The 17,090-nt window shown below is 42.7% G+C and overlaps 1 protein-coding gene across 6 annotated transcripts in view; it reads left to right on the top strand.

The window, feature by feature from the left end:
• Positions 1 to 16,875, top strand: part of ATXN7 (ataxin 7) — a 124,037-nt gene extending 107,162 nt beyond the window's left edge. For 4 of the 6 annotated variants that reach the window (XM_023510700.1, XM_023510701.1, XM_023510699.1 and 1 more), the window contains 6 exons: positions 436 to 701; positions 2,435 to 2,633; positions 2,978 to 3,099; positions 8,700 to 9,681; positions 10,780 to 10,846; positions 12,956 to 16,875. In XM_023510700.1, coding sequence (XP_023366468.1) covers positions 436 to 701; positions 2,435 to 2,633; positions 2,978 to 3,099; positions 8,700 to 9,681; positions 10,780 to 10,846; positions 12,956 to 13,065 — 1,746 coding nt within the window. In that variant the 3' untranslated portion in view covers positions 13,066 to 16,875. The remainder of the gene's footprint in view (positions 1 to 435; positions 702 to 2,434; positions 2,634 to 2,977; positions 3,100 to 8,699; positions 9,682 to 10,779; positions 10,847 to 12,955) is intronic. The other 2 variants (XM_023510703.1, XM_023510702.1) reach the window with 1 other exon arrangement.
• Positions 16,876 to 17,090: the final 215 nt, after the last annotated feature.

The raw sequence follows: 17,090 nt of genomic DNA, 5'->3' as shown, positions 1-17,090 counted from the left end.
AAAAAAAAACCCACTTTCTGATAAGTTTCATGTAATAATTGTGTCTTTTAAATTAACATTCAACATTCTAAATGATCTAAAAAGGGATTTTTCTAGTGGAATTGAGCCCTGATATACAAATTGTTATTGTGGCACAAAAGTTGAGTCCCTATCACCTGTTCACTGACATACCAGGTGGCACAGCTTACATTTCTTTTTTCTAAAGTAAGTAACATCCCCAGTTTGTTCTACATAAAGAGTCTAGGATACATGCTTCTAGTCTAGGTAGGGAGAAAAGATTATGGTTTTAAGATTTTTAGCTTATCAAATGCTGAGCAGTTTTTGACTATGCTAATGGTCCAGATACTTTTTTTGTTGGGAGTGGTGTTTTGGGATGTATGATAGATAAAAATCATTTATACAGATTCTTTAGATTTTGTATTTTTTTGTCCTTAGACACATTCCTTAACCCAGCGGAGGGCTGTCCAGGGTAGAAGGAAACGATTTGATGTGTTATTAGCTGAGCACAAAAACAAAACCAGGGAAAAGGAATCGATTCGCCATCTGGACTCTCAGCAACCACCGCAGCCTCTCAGGGACCCGCATCCCGCCCCTCCTAGAACGTCCCAGGAGCCGCACCAAAACCCTCACGGAGTGATTCCTTCTGAATCAAAGCCTTTCATAGCTAGTAAACCTAAACCTCACACCCCCAGTCTTCCAAGGTAAGCCAAGCCCTCCAGCTCTTTCTCCTTTCTTCAGAGAACAGACCTATAGCACAATAAAAACTCTAGTATTGGTCATAATGTTAAGAAACATGTATCAGTCCCGCTATAGACATACTTTTTTAATGGAGTTTTACTATGAGAAGAAAAAGGTTGACTTCATCAGTAAGTTTCAAACAGGGCTCTTCTTCGTTACAAATGTAAGCAGCAGAATAAAGCTACAATTAGGTGTTCCTGAACCCTGCTGAACAGGGCTGAAGCTCAGCGACTGGAATATTCACATGACTTTGACCATAGTTTCCTTTTCATTTGTCTTTCCTCTTACAAAATACAGCAGTGGCAGTTCTTACTGAGGACAAGTATGCAGCCTGAGTTTTTATAGCATCCATGTGTCAACATCTTTTCATTCATTCATTTGGGGTTTTGGCCCGGGCATTTATTAGCATTTTAGCAACATAGTAAACAGGGGTAAGAGTGTTTTAACAGAACTTAACCCACATACCTCAGAGATAGTGATGTTTTAATATGTATGTGTTTGTGCTTGTATATTCAGCTAAGTTGAAGTAAAGGATTTATATCCAATTTCCAGAGGGAGGAGAAAGAGAAAGATACAGAGAATGAGGGGTTTCGGTGTAGCCCATTCAGCTGTTGCCAACAAGGGCTTCTGCTTAGGGATATGCTGACCCTTGTTTGCTGTTGCTTAACCTCACATGTATCCTTGGGATAGTTGTGTAAAGGTGGAAGTACCTCTGTCATGCAAGCCCAGCGTGTGCTTGAGCCTGTGCCAGCATGAGCCTTGTAGTTTCTGCACAGTACACCAGAGGAGTGGTCCGAGGTCCTGGCCCTTTGGCCACCTTCTCATTGAAGTTTTTTTGCATCTGTGAAAAAGGAAGCTTAATTCCAGAACCACTAGTCCACTATAAATGCAGGAAAAATATATTACTGCCCTTGAGTAAGGGGCTCTAGACTGTCTGTGTAAAGTGGTAATACCACCTCATGCTTTAATCACCCCCCCTCTCTCCTAGGTTATCTTAGAGTACTTTACCAGTTACAATTTGCCTTTCATTTCTGTCGGTTCCAACTGTGGATCAGAAGTATCTGGAGAAAAATATTGACTCTGTACTGAACATGTACAGATTTTTTTGGGGGGGTCATTATTCCCTGAACACATAGTATTTACATTGTATTAGTTACATGTAATATAGAGATGATTTTAAGTGTATAGGAGAATACATGTAGGTTATAAGCAAATCCTAACCTATTTTATATCAGGGACTTACACATTCTTTGATTTTGATTTTGGTATTCTCAGGAGGTCATGCAACCATGAATACTGAGGGACCATTGTATTTCATTTATAGTGTTAATCTAAATCCAGTTGAAATCTGAAGAGGAATGAAAGAAAAAATTCTGTTAAATTTCACATATATTTCCCCTCCTTTAGGGAGAATAGGAGGAGGACCTGAGCCACCCAAGTGGCTATAGAAAGGAGGGACTAGTTATTATACCCATGGTAATATTTGGCAAACAGCTTAACGTCACCTCTTGCAGTTCAGGAGAGAGCGTCCTTTATTCCCAAGCCACCTGGATCATCATCTGTTTTCCTCTAGTGCTAGTGGTGGAGCCCAGGCCTCCCATAGGTGGTTCTGGATTCGTTGTTGTATCTGACTGAGTTAAGGTGGCTGATTCCTAGGTGTGTGATCTGATCCGTGCTGCACTTTCTACTCACTAAGGCCTCCAGGCTGCCCTGCTCAGCAAGGTGGGAGTGCCCCCATTGACCCTCCTCCAGTCCATGAGTCTCCACACCCTCCCCTGCCTGCCACTGAGCCAGCTTCTCGGTTATCCAGTGAGGAGGGCGAAGGCGATGACAAAGAAGAGTCTGTTGAAAAACTGGACTGTCATTATTCAGGTCGTCATCCTCAGCCAGCATCTGTAAGTTCCACGTCCACCCCGCTTGACCTTATGCAGCATGGACAGGGAATTGCAGGGGCACTCCAGGAACCTTGGTACGGCTGTATGTGTGAGGATGCGGTCCAGGTGTGAGAGCAGCTCAGAATAAGGCACCCAGAGGCAGCAGGTGCTCTGTCTGGGGGGCATCTCATTGCTTTCCCCTTCCTCTTCGTGAAACTCAGGGGTAGACATAGGCATTGTCACTCTCACGCTTCTTAGCCCCTGCTGTTAGTCAGGTCTGTCTGTCCTGATGAGCTCCTTTCCTGAAGGAGGGGCGTGCTGGCATGGCATTTAGCAAGCATGCATGGCTGTGTTCTTTCTTTCAGTTTTGCACATTTGGGAGCCGGCAGATTGGAAGAGGCTATTACGTGTTTGACTCCAGGTGGAACCGGCTTCGCTGCGCCCTCAACCTCATGGTGGAGAAGCATCTGAACGCGCAGCTGTGGAAGTGAGTGCCTGTTTGGGGGTGGGGAGGGCGGCTGACTGTGCTTGCTGCTGCATCATCTCTGTTTTGTGTGGGACAGATTGTATGAAGATACGCTTATCTAAGTGAAGGCATGGTCTTCAAATAGCCTTGAGAAGAAGGCATCTTGGTGTTGATTATTTCATCATTCAGCAACGATATATACTGAGTGCTGGGGTTCAGGGCAGAACTCCCACTTATCTGAAGCTTATAGTCTAGTTGGGAATGAGGGGGAGACAAAAACCAGTCTATAGAAAATAAGGAGATTACAGCTTGTCATAAGGGAGATAATGGCAGCAAATAATGACAGTCACTAAGACTTACTCAAAGCTTACTATATGCCAGACAGCTTATTAAATGTATTTAGTTTCCAAAATTCTGTCAGGTGGCCATGATCCCTCCCCCCCTTTTTTTAAACAGATAACAAAATTGAGATACAAGGCCATGTAACAGGTTAGTACAGCAGTTCTCAACCTGTGCGTCGCGACCCCTTTGTAACAATGACAATATATCCTGCATATCATATATTTACATTATAATTCATAACAGTAGCAAAATTACAGTTATGAAGTAGCAACAAAAATAATTCTATGATTGCGGGGTCACCACAACTTGAGGGAACTGTATTAAAGGGTCACAGCATTAGGAAGGTTGAGAACCACTGGGTTAGTAGTAGGGCCAGGATTTGACCTACAGGTAGTTTGTTTCCAAGTAAAGAGCCAAGATGGAAAAACAACAGGCCAGAGGAGTTCAGGGGAAGCTTCTCTGTGTGGGCAGCCCTGGAACTGAGTTAGATGGATGGAAAGAGCAGCTATTGGAGTGGTATGGGGGGGGTGGGCTTTAGGCAGAGGGAATCAGGTACATGAAGGTCTGGAATCAAAAAAGAAGTCAGCTTGTTTGAGAAAACAGCAAGAAAGTGAACATGATACAAGATGAGGTCTGAGAGACTAGCAGGGCCAGGTGACATTGAAATTAATTCTGAGTGCAGTTGTAAGCTGTGGAAGGTTTTAGGTAGAAGAGCCATGTGCTCTGGTTTGCAATTTAAGATATCTTGCATGGCATAATGTATGCTAGTCTTTCCCAGACAGGATTTTCAGTGAAGGTTGTTCCCATAGCCCAGACTGTTTTCATTACTATAAAATCTCAGAGCCTTTAATGTGCACTATGCTTTGCAGCTCTTAAAGCAAGGGATGTCTTGTATAAGGTGGAATATCTCCCACGCTCTTTTGACCTGTGAACCATTTTTAGGGAAGCATCTTGGGGAACTAGTGGAGGGACCTATTTTAATGAACCTTGAGGCTTGCTAAAGGGACTGTCCAGTAATTTTCAATTTGGCCATCCCAGATGCTCTGTTTGGGCATCATTTATTTACTCCTGCCTCCATGAATGGACTTTGTTAGTACATTCATTTGCCTCCCTGCCTTGAATTCCTAATAAAGTCAGAAGAAGCTGGTCAGAGGTCATGGATAGTCTATAGTCCAAAGAACCATCTCTTTGATCATTATTAGGACTTAACATTTATTTGGAAAATCAGACACAGCAGAGTTACTCTGCTTTTCTGTTTTATATTTCTTCCTAGTTTTACTGAATAAGAAGTGGTCTGTCTTTATGAAGGAGCATTGTCTCTGCTAAGAGACAGAAATAGGGGAGTGGCTTATTGGGATTTGGGGGGTTTTCTCCATGTCAGAACACCCTAAGGTCCATGAGATCTCAGCTTCATATTTCTTCAGTAATTGGGACTTGGAGAGCTCATTGATCTCACTAAACTATGGGGATGGTGTACTCTCAAGAGTTTAGAAGGGCCCTCCCAAGTGTTTTGTTGTTACTATATTGATGAGTGGCTCATGGCCAGCAGTTTGAGTAAAAATGAGTTTAAGTTCTTTGTGGCTTCCATGGACAAATTTCCTTCTTTGTGTTGTGAAAAGTAGGATCATGAGGTGGACTCTGCTGTCGACCCTCTCTCTGTGTTGTCACAAAGCTGACTGCCCTTATCACTTGCTTCCAGGGAGGAAGACACATCTCTTTTCATTAAAGTGACCTTTGGTTTTAAAAAATCAACATTGTAGCAAGAGACATATTGGCTTGGTGATGAGCTGGCATATAGGCTATGGGCAGATGGGAACTTGGAGCGTGGTGCCAGGCCCTGGTGCTGTCAGCCCATTTGGGCAGCTTTTACAGGCAGTCCCAGAAATTTGCTGGGAGGAGATCAGCACTTCTCACTTAGAGAATTGTTCTCAGGTGCCATCTTTGAGAGACTCAAGGAGACGTTCAAAGTGATCCAGGCCCCATCTTACTGGCTTAGCCAAAAATCTTCCCTTCCTATTTGAGTAACACCCTTCCTGGCCCCATGCCTTCTGGTTGCTTATTGTGGTACATTTAAGGGTAATAGAAATGGGATTTGAATATGAAATACACCATCTTCAGTTTGTGGAGTCTCTGGACAGTGGTGAAATTAGAATCAGCACTTCCTCTGGAGCATGGTCATGACCCCAAGGGCCCTTTCCAAGCTCCTATGATTTCCGTGAATCACTTACCTTCTGTTGATTTAGAACCACTATTCTACTTCCCCTAAGAAGTGTCTGGGATGGTTTTCAAAGGATTTTTGTTTGTTTTTTAACTTTTTGAATTGGTAATATGTTCTCTTGGCGTAAAAAAAGAAAAATGAGTATAAAGAGGCACACAGCAAGGTCTTGGTCACCCTGTCCCCTACACTATTTCCTACTCCCACCCCCACAGACAGAATTACTTTTATTAGTTTCTTGTATATCTTTATTTGTGCAGATACATGTCAATATGACTACATATTCTTACTTTGCCTCTTCTTTTTTTTTTTTTGCAGTTTTTGGCCGGGGCTGGGTTTGAACCTGCCACCTCTGGCATATGGGGCTGGCACCCTACTCCTTTGAGCCACAGGCGCCACTCATTTTGCCTCTTCTTTATACAAAATGAATTACTAGGTTGGGCATGATGACTTACACCTATAATCCTAGAACTCTGGGAGGCCAAGGCAGGTGGATTGCTTGAGCTCACGAGTTTAAGACCAGCCTGAGCAAAAGCAAGACCTTGTCTCTTCTAAAAATAGAAAAATTGAGGCAAGAGATGGCTTCAGCCCAAGAGTTGGAGGTTGAAAAAAAAAAAAAACTAAAATGAATTACCAAAAAGAGTTTTTTTAAAAGGAACTAGTAATGGTCATCCAGAGAGATCCACATCCTTTCTTCTTTGGAAACCTTTTCCTTTCCCTAGGAGTCGGTTCCAGGCAGCCTGGTCTTTAGGCCTGGCTTTCTGAGCCACCTGGTGGCCATGAGGAGCCACTTCCCAGCGAGCAATAGTGCCTGGATTCACTTTAGAGCAGGGCTTCTCACCTGTGCCCTAGCTAATGCCCCCTAGCCCCTAATCGTAACACTCTGGGAGGTCAAGTCCAGTGGATTGCTTGAGCCCAAGAGTTCAAGCCTGAGCAAAAGCAAGACCCTGTCCCTACTAAAAATATTGCTGGGTGTTGTGGCATGTTTCTATAGTCCCATCTACTCAAGAGGCTGAAACAAGATCTCATGAGCCGGAGTTTGAGGTTGCTGTGAGCTCTGACACCACAGGACTCTACCCAGGGCAACTATTGAAAAAAAAAAAAAAAAAGACTGAGCCAGGCTTCTCTAGCGTGCCCAGCCCAAGGAATCACCAGGGAGCCTTCTTGCCATATAGATTCTTGAAGTTGGTCTGGGGTGGGGCCCAGGAACTCAGCATATCTAACAAACCTTTCAGGTAATGACAGTGTTTGCTCTGCTCTTGAGGTAGGGGTTGGGGAGCAAATAGAGCCCATCTTCCCAATCTGGGCCCCCATACTAGAATCTCCTGGAGAAATGTAGAAATTACTAGTATTTGCCCCCACTTCCCCCAGAGACTCTAGAGCAGTGGTTCTTAACTTTCCTAATGCTGCAGTGTATTTTCATTGTTAAAAAGGGGTCTCGACCCACAGGTTGAGAACTGCTGCTCTAGAGTAATTGGTGGGGGTGTAGGTGTAGCTCCAGCTGCGAAGGCAACTCTGAGGTGTGGCCACTGGAGCTGAGAAGCACCAGCTGCAGACCAAGGCTGCACTTCTGAAGGGGGTTTGAACGCAGGTGCAAATGCTCACAGTCGTTAATTCCTTTTTTAGTAACTGTGGTTCTTTAAAAGCCTCTGGAAAGCGCTTTGGCAGCAGTCTAGGCCACCTCTCTCTTGAAGGATGAGGAAATAGAGCCCCAGCTAGGATAGTGACAGGGTCAGCCAGGGCTATTGCATTAAGTCAAGATCAAGGCAGGCTTAGCACTGGCCTTCTAGTCAGGCCACTTTCTATTTTGCCACCTTGGTTTTAGTTCTGTCATTGGAGTTTTTGAAGTTTTGGTACTGTCACATTTCAAAATCAGAGCTGAAATAAAAGGAGGGCCTCCTTGCTCTGACTCTTTAAGCACCTCCCTCAGCCCTGAATAAATACCTTGCCCAGACATTATGAACAGAATACATTGTTATAACACTGGGACTGAAAATCCCTGAGATTTCTGAGGCTTTATTTCCTTGTGCAGTCCTTCAGGCCAATAGTTAGGACCCAGCAGTTGCTAATTAGCTCTGCCCTTCCCTTTTCTCCATTCCTTCCTGAATTCCCTCATGTTTATTGAGTGTTTCTTCTGTATTTCTCACATTGTGCTGAGCCCTAGGGCTATAGTGGTAAAATTAAGATGTGGATAGTTCTGGCTGCAAAGGAGTTTGTGATTACCCCTCACACATTGAAATTACCCGAAGTCCTTTTTTTTTTTTTTGGAGACAGAGCCTCAAGCTGAGCCCCTGGGTAGAGTGCCCTGGCTTCACTGCTCACAGCAACCTCCAACTCCTGGGCTCAAGCAAGTCTCCTGCTTCTGCCTCCCAAGTAGCTGGGATTACAGGCGCCTGCCACAATGCCCGGCCATTTTTTGGTTGCAGCCATCATTGTTGTTTGGCAGGTCCGGGCTGGATTCGAACCCACCACCTTAGGTGTACATGGCTGGCACCTTAGCCGCTTGAGCCACAGGCGCCGAGCCATCACCCGAAGTCTTACAAAGTCTAAAAACAGACAGTGTGTGGGGCGGCGCCTGTGGGTCAAAGGAGTAGGGTAGTGGTCCCATATGCCGGAGGTGGCGGGTTCAAACCCAGCCCTGGCCAAAAACTGCAAAAAAAAAAAAAAACAAAAAAAAAAAAACCACAGTGTGAGTCCTTGAGGAAATAAACAAGTTGGGATGTTCAGGGCAGATTTCCTAAGGGAGTGACAATAAACAGAAACTTAACAGAAGGGCAAAAATTGAGGTCTTAAGTCATGGCATTTTCCTGGAATATATGGAAGATCCGTGGCTGGAAGCAGGGAGCTGGAGTAGAAGGTGGAGTGAGAAGCTGGGGCGTAGCAGAGGAGAGGCGCACACACCATCCCCTACTGCCCCGGTAGGCATTAAAGAATTTAAAGGAGGGAAGAGACTGTATTTCAGAGCAATCATTCTGATGCAGAGTCAGAGGCGAAGGGGTTCCCATTTGAAAGTCTTCATGAATGGCTATGGTGAATATCACTTACTGTCTTCTCCCATTTTTAGGAAAATCCCACCAGTGTCCAGTACCACAACACCTGTTTCCACACGTGTTCCTCACCGGACAAACTCTGTGCCGACATCACAGTGCGGGGTCAGCTATCTTGCAGCAGCCACTGTCTCTCCATCCCCAGCTCTGCTCTCATCCACCTGCATCTCCCCACACAGCAAATCGGTACCAGCTCATGGAACCACACTGAATGCACAGCCTGCCGCTTCAGGGGCCACGGATCCTGTGTGCAGTATGCAGTCCAGACAAGTGTCCTCGTCATCCTCGTCTCCTTCCACACCCTCTGGCCTTTCCTCAGTCCCTTCCTCCCCTATGTCCAGGAAACCTCAGAAGTTGAAATCCAGCAAGTCTTTAAGGCCCAAGGAGTCTTCTGGTAATAGCACTAACTGTCACAATGCCAGTAGCAATGCCAGTAGCAGTACCAGTGGCGGCTCAGGAAAGAAACGCAAAAGTAGTTCCCCACTGTTAGTTCATTCTTCCTCCTCCTCCTCCTGCTCTTCTTCTCATTCCATGGAGTCTTTTAGGAAAAACTGTGTGGCTCACTCTGGGCCTCCCTACCCCTCAGTGGTAACATCTTCCCATGGCATTGGCCTCAACTGTGTGACAAACAAAGCTAACTCGGTGAGCATCCGGCAGGACCAGGCAGGGAGGGGCCCCGCCAGCGGGAGCCCTGCGGAGTCCATCAAGAGGATGAGTGTGATGGTGAACAGCAGCGATTCCACTCTTTCTCTTGGCCCATTCGTTCACCAGTCTAACGAACTGCCTGTCAACTCCCATGGCAGTTTCCCACACTCACACACTCCTCTAGACAAACTCATAGGAAAGAAAAGAAAGTGCTCACCTAGCTCAAGCAGCATCAACAATAGCAGCAGCAAACCCACAAAGGTTGCCAAAGTGCCAGCCATGAACAACGTCCACATGAAACACACAGGCACCATCCCAGGGGCACAAGGACTGAACAATTCCCTCCTTCATCAGGTAGGAAATGGACTGTGAGCCCCATGGGAATGCCCATTTCCTCTCCTGTGGGACCTTTTGCCAACTTGGAAATCTGTGTGGATGGGTTGGTTAGTTTGCCTGGAAACAGACATCCAGCTTCTTGGTGTCTTTTTTTAAAAAGGAAGAGTTTGTGGCCATATGAAGGGTAAACAGAAACTCTGCCAGATTTTCTGATGTCTTTGGAAGATGATTGTACGTAAGGAAACCATGGTAATGCAGTTAGCAAGTAGTGCCTCAGAGGGCATTGGGCATGACAGCAAAATCAGAACTGGAAGGGAATTCCTCTCCATAGCCGGCAAGGTATTGCTCCAGTGTTGATAATTGTGTCATATAATACAGTGTTGCTAAGGAGGGAGGCAGATATTGTTTCCTAGATGTGGTTCTCAGTGTGTTCCTTTGAAAAAAGCTGGGCTAAAACCAGACTGATCTGGAAAGGAGTGATATAAGATTTAAAAAGAAAGAGTTTTAATATTTTTCGCCTCAAAGAATTTCAGATATTCTGGTTAAATCTCAGCCCGTACATTCTCCCTGTTTTCAAGTGAAGGAGGGAAACAGGATTCAGTATGGGTATAGCAGAAAACAAAAAATCTCATCTATGCTGATAGTTTAAAAAGGATTGTGGCTCAAGTGGCTAAGGTGCCAGCCACATACACCTAAGGTGATGGGTTCGAATCCAGCCTGGACCCGCCAAAACAATGATGGCTGCAACCAAAAAATAGCCGGGTGTTGTGGCGGGCGCCTGTGGTCCCAGCTACTTGGGAGGCAGAGGCAGGAGACTCGCTTGAGCCCAGGAGTGAAGGTTGCTGTGAGCTGTAATGCCACAGCACTCTACCCAGGGGGACAGCTTGAGGCTCTGTCTCAAAAAAAAAAAAAAAAATTAAAAAGGATTGTGAATGTGAGCCCATTGCTAGAGAAGTGGGTGTTGGAGTAATAATTTTGACTTTCTCTCTCACTTGTATCTTTGTCTTTTTTCAATGCTGCTCCACCTGTTTTCTCCTGACCTCCCCTGAAGCTTTCTTCCAGCTTCCTTTGCTCTAACTTCCAGCTCATCTCTCATCTTGTTATTTTATTCATCAGGATATCTCTTCACCTTGCTTACGAACAGGAATTTCAACAGCATCACCCCAGAGCCCTGATTTAAAATGTGAGGCTCTTTTTTGTTTTTTTCCCCCTACCTTCCTCATCTTTAGAACTTAACTCAAATGCCAGGTTAGGACTTTTTCAGAAAATAGCAATGAGTTTCTTACTGTGATACAATTTTCCTCCAAAATTTGTGTAAATTAACATCTAATGCCAAAGGTATATGGGGGAAATATCCCATGAATTTAAATAGCTGCTTAAATTATGGGCTGTTTGTATGTCATTTGGCTTTTTGACCTGGGGTTCCCTGGACTAATACAAGTTGTGCTTTGCCTTCTTGGTTTGTAGTTAAGTAACTAAGTTATAGCTTAGGATAAGCATAACAGTGCAGTCCAAACACAGCAAGAAACGGGGTGCACACTCTGAAAAATGCCCTCTGAGAGTAGTAGTGTCCTGATGAGACATGCCCCTGCCCCTAATGGTCTTTCCACTGTCCTCTTACATCCCTCTCACATATTTAGCATTGAGCACTCTCTGTCTTCATTTAGGAAGGGGTGTAGATCTTACTGTTCACAAGAAATAAGGGACAGAAGAAGGCTGGATGGGGTTCCATAGAGAGTGACAGTCCCTCTTCTGTAGATGAGTGCCCCATCTACACAAAGCAGCTGCTTCTGTACGCTTGTTACTGGCTTTAAGAAGAAAGGCAGGCTCAGCGCCCGTTGCTCAGTGGTTAGGGTGCCGGCCACATACACCAAGAAAGGTGGGTTCGAACCCGGCCTGGGCCTGCTAAACAACAATGACAACTGCAACCAAAAAATAGCTGGGCATTGGGATGGGCACCTGTAGTCCCAGCTACTTTGGAGAGGTTGAGGCAAGAGAATTGCTTAAGCCCAAGACTTAGAGGTTGCTATGAGCTGTGACGCCACAGCACTGTACCGAGGGTGACATAGTCAGACTCTGTCCCAAAAAGGAAAAAAAAAAAAAAGAAGAAGAAATGCAGACAGGAACTTGCATGTGAAATTTGACCATTTCTAAAAGCTATATATATATAATTTTTTCCTTTCATTTTTCCTTAAGTCTGGTATAGCCCACGTATCTGTTGATCAAATTAGGCTCATGATCTGTTGGTTTGCCACCTCTAGTTTTTACCTTAAAGACAGTGTCCCGCTAGGAAGACCCAAACAGCCTAACTTTAGGGTTTTTGCTGTAAAATTGGTTTTGACTTAAGTTTGTGTTTAAAAAATACTTTCTTCATGCAGTGGAATACTTTTTATTTTGCTGCACAAATCCTAAGGGGGCCCATGCTCAAGCTCAGAAGATCACTCAACCCTAAGAAGTATTACAGATTTTTTTTTTTTTTTTTTTTTTTTTTTTGCAGTTTTGGCCAAGGCTGGGTTTGAACCCAACCACCTCCAGCATATGGGGCCGGTGCCCACTCCTTTGAGCCACAGGCGCCACCCAGAAGTGTTACAGATTTTAATGTCTATGTTCATTTAGCTGCAGGAGGAATTATATAGCTTTAATCAGATTTGCAAAGGGACCCACAACCCCAAAATGCTTTTAAGAATGCTACTTTTAGAAAAATAGGTACCTCAATTTGTTCTTCCTTGTAGAGCTGATTTTATAACAGAGATAACTGAGCTGGTTGAATTCTTCTTAACAAGGAAATGAAGTGGGCTGTTCTGGGAAGCCTGGGTGATGGGGTTAAACAGGCACCCCCCCCCCCAAAAAAAAAAACTATTTGTGGCTTCTACTACTTAAAAATAGCCCACTGTGAAGGCCAGAGTTCCCTCTCCCTCAACTTAGGCCCTGCCTTGGGTGTGAGCTGTCACACCTGTGTGTGCTGGCCCATTTGACCTTGTTTGCGTCTCAGTTAACAACCTGGAATACCTTCAAGGACACAAAATCAGTAAATAAAACCAAAGGTAAATAAACAAGAGAGCCTTTCCCTAAACTAGAAACCCAGGCCAGTCAATTTTCTATAAATATACCTTTAAAATAATTGTGCCTAAAAGCTAAAGCCAAATTTATAGCTCACTGCTCCTGGCATAGCCATCAATGGAGACTTTAGTGGAATGTGGCCTTTGGAATACTCTTTATAGAATCAGGGGAGTACAGTATACAACTGCTTACTTACATTTTCATTGTTTCCCCACCCTGTCTTTTTTGAAAGCCAAAGGCACGTCCCTGACAGCTGAAAATAGCACGGGGAGGAATAATCCGGACACTTTTGAGGACAAGTTACACCTCCACTCAGCACTCTGGACTCCACGATGCCTTTGAGTCTGTTTTCCCAACCTCCTGTGGGCCTCAAGGGTAGAGACCTGCTGGGCTGTTGTTTTAACAAGGATTTCCCTGAAGCTATGTCTGTAGCAGTGAGTACTCATAAAGGACACTGGATCAAGTTCAGCCACCGAATTGCTTTTATCAGTGTTAAAGTGGTCTGGACTGCTTGCTACCAATCTGTGAGAAGTTTTTGTTTTTGTTTTGTTTTTAAACTTGCAGTATATCATGGAGCTAGTCTTTGAGTAGATTGGCTGGGCAGGAAAATGGCAAGAGCGTTACTGTAGAACCTTCTCCCCGCCTTTCTGTTTTTAATGCTGTCTTCTGTAGGTCACTCTCCAGCAGTTAGGCACCGTAACTGAGACTGGAGATCTTCCAGAGGGGAAAGAACTGTACCCTGAGGAGCCCTCTAGAGAAGGGAATTTGGCTTTAGATTTTTATGGAAATGTTTCAGGAATGGCGTATGGACACTAGTGCAAGGCACCAGGACAAAGTAACCCAGCCTTTTGCAAGTCATTTCGGATGAAAAGCTGTCAGAAGTTTCTAACTTATGAACTGGTTTGAAACTGTTGATGCCCAGAGAGCAACTACAAATCATTTTAGAGGCTTGCTTTTCATAGTACAAAAGCAATTCTATGAGATGATAAAGGAAACACCAAGCTAGTTTTGATAAAGGAAGCCAGATTGGGGGTAAGGAAGGATGGGGAAATCACTATAGGGAGAAAAAACTTTTTCTAAAATTTCCAAAGAGATGGAATTTTCTTATCCTTAAATTTTCACAGTCAACAGCATGTCAGATTGGGTTGGTTGTCCTACTCAGTCTGCTTTTAAAATATTGTCTTTTAAAAGTGGTGTTCTTAGGATGTACTTAATTGTTCCCAGGGCACTCTCTGCATTACCCCCATTTTCCTCTCTGGATTCTGTCCAGGGGCTAAGTCTAGCCTTCTGCTCCAGGTGCTCCCAGCATGGTGTGTGTCTGCATCCCCCTTATTGCCCCTTCAGATACTCATCTGGATGTGGTTGGGACACAGAGCAGACACAGGGAGGGAGTTAGAGAACATGTACGTGTCCCCATACAGAGATTTTGTATGATGCATGTATGAGATTTTCCTCACACAAACCCTCCTTTCTTGGGATTAGTGCCAGCTATTTTCCAGAGAGAGTTGTAGAGCCCTCTAGGATAAATTTTCTACTACTCCATCCCAAAAGAAAGAAATACATTAAAACAGCATTGCTAGAGAAGGTATCCTTGAATTTTGGGGGCCTCTTAAGGGATGATCCTACCACCATAGCTCCTGACATGAGAACTAGGCACTTTTGCTTTGAAGAACACACAAAGTTGCTGAACACAGGGTAAAATTTCCAAGGCTTTGATTATTGCCCTGGCCAAGGCCTAAATAGAGTCAGTCAGTGCATCCTTTTTTTCCTGCAGTTCTTGGGTTTCAAACTTCAGTTTCAGGGAATTTCAAGTTAACAACAGGTAGAATGAAAAAATAATTGGTTACCAGCCTAATCAATGTGAATTACTATAAAATTATTCTTAAGTAAGAAAACAAAAGCTTTATGCAGATATTTTAACTATAAATTCATGTAAAATATTGATTTTTTTTTTTAAAGGAAGGAATGAACAGTATCCTGTTCACTTATTATGCAATCAGTCAGTAAATGATACTATAGGAGAGTTTAGGAAGGAGATAATATAGATGGGCCCATTTGGTGTAGGTGAGGAGAAATAAGTCTGTTCCATCCCAGTAGGGAGAGAGAGGAGGTGATGAGAAGGAATCAGAACGTACCTAGTTGATTCCTTGGTGACAAGTGCAATGGGGTATGGGTAGAATTTATTTTCAGAGCCAAGGAGACTTGATGGTTATAAATAAAGTTGCTTTTAGCAATGGAATTCATAGACAGATCATGTTGTTCTGAAAGGTGACTAGAATCCACTAATTAGCAAGTTGATTCAGAATAATGTAGATATTTAGATTAGTGAGTATTGATCATTTGATTTCTTAGACTGAAGTTTTAATTGAATTTCATTATGTTTCCCGGTAATACACAGATCATCGGGATTAGGAAATTAGCCATTTTGGATTCTGCCTGCCACAAACAGACCTATTCTAAACAGTGCTATTAAATTTTAGACTGTTGTTCAAATATTTTATTTTCTCCTATTAGTACTTTTTATTATGATGAACAGTTAAGACCATTTAAAACACAGGAGTACAAGTATTTTTTTGAATTAAATTAACTTGCAAAAACCAAATTTGCAGTGTTTGGGTTGTTTCTAGACAGACTTTGGTATCAATTTAAAACCAAGATAATTTTTATATTCTTTCCAATAGAATTTCATGACAACTCCTGCAGTTTTCTTAACCTACAAAAAAAAAAAAAGTGCTGCAATGATGAACAAAGAATTATACAAAACCTACTTTTGTATCTTTATTTTGGAATTTCTTGTTCTATTATAAATATGGAAGTATCCCTATTTCAGAAGACATATTTTGTTAAAAATGAATTGTACATATTTAAATATGTATTTTTGCACAGGTCTTTTTTTCTGATATCCTGTTTTGGTACAATTGAGATCATCTAGTATTTATTTATTAATTAATAAAGTAAAATACCTTTTTATAATTTGAAGTGGTTCACTGCCAAGCCAATAGTCCTAGAACCTGCCTCCTTTACAGTTTAAGGGATGCCTCTGTTCTGTGAAAGTCTTTGTCCCTCTTAATGTCTCGGGAGTGGATTCATACAGATGAAGTGGGCATTGCTTCTCCCTAGTTGCCTGATTTCCTGATAGACTACATGTAATTAAGTGACACACTGCTTTTCTTTTGTTACTGTTTTATGTGTGTGGGTGTGTGTGAGTGCGCGCGTATATGTCCTCTGAGCACATGTGTGTTAGTATGTGAAGTGGTTTAAAACTAATGGAAAAAACTGAAAGTGCCTGAACCTAGTTTTAAGCTTAGACAGAATCTCTTTAAAAAGACTTGAATGTTCAGTTGAAATTTTTGGAGTTTGCTTTTTCCACCTAAATATCATTTCTAAAATTTTAGGGGAGGAGTTGAAAACCAATGCTGGTAATTTTATAAGGTATTTTAAAAATTCAGACCTTTTGGTTCACAGTAATTCAACTGGTGATGGATTGCCCAGTGGTACCAAGGGTTACAAATCTTTTTGTCAGCCAGCAACTTACATGATATGTCCGTTTTGTTATTCACTCATGAAATACAGAGTTTAAAATAGAATAGCTAAAATATTTTGTATTCCAAAAATATAATACAAAGAAGTACCTCTGAGAACATTGAAAAAAATGTATAATTTGAAAAATGTAACTTATAAAGGCAGCTGTCTTCCTGCAAGAGTTCTGTTGCCAAGGAATTTCTTAATGTCTCTCATTCTGTCCAGGGGGGAGAGTGGATTGGGCTTTGAAAATTATTGTTAAAACTTTCATGGTTTAGCAGAAAATAATCATTTTTACTATTTGTGCAAAACATTTTACATTTTCAGATCATTTAAATGAGCACTACTTACTGTCGGTGTGAATGTAGGGCCTTGAAAGCATTTTGCTGTTTTTTTGAGCTTGGTTCTATAAGCAATCTCCTGTGTTAAAAATGTGTGAATAGTTTGATAATCTGTACACATAATCAAGAGCATCTCAGCTGGACTTTGTGTTGGCTGCTGTATAGAACATGAACAAATGTCAAGGGATAGAAAATTACTTTGGATATTTAAAAGAGAAGAAATATATAGTCTATTTGTTTTGTAACAAGTTTCTGTAAATAAAATAATTTATACTATTTATAAGAAAAAGTTGTGCTTTGCTTTATGAGAAATTAGTTTGTGGAACAAACATGTTACTAAACGGGCAATAAAATTAGGACTTCTCAATAAATAAGGTTGGCTGCATGAACTATTTTACATGTTTCTGCCTCGTTGTGATACCACACCCTTTCAGTCGAGTCTGACTTCTTCATTGCTGGCATCAGACACCTGGTGAAGCACCTTCACTATCGTCTCCCTCCTGT

The sequence above is a fragment of the Otolemur garnettii genome, unplaced genomic scaffold, assembly GCF_000181295.1.
Source record: "Otolemur garnettii isolate 467f Iridium unplaced genomic scaffold, OtoGar3 scaffold00015, whole genome shotgun sequence".
NCBI lineage: Eukaryota > Metazoa > Chordata > Mammalia > Primates > Galagidae > Otolemur > Otolemur garnettii.
This window is presented reverse-complemented; position numbering and strand designations above follow the sequence as displayed.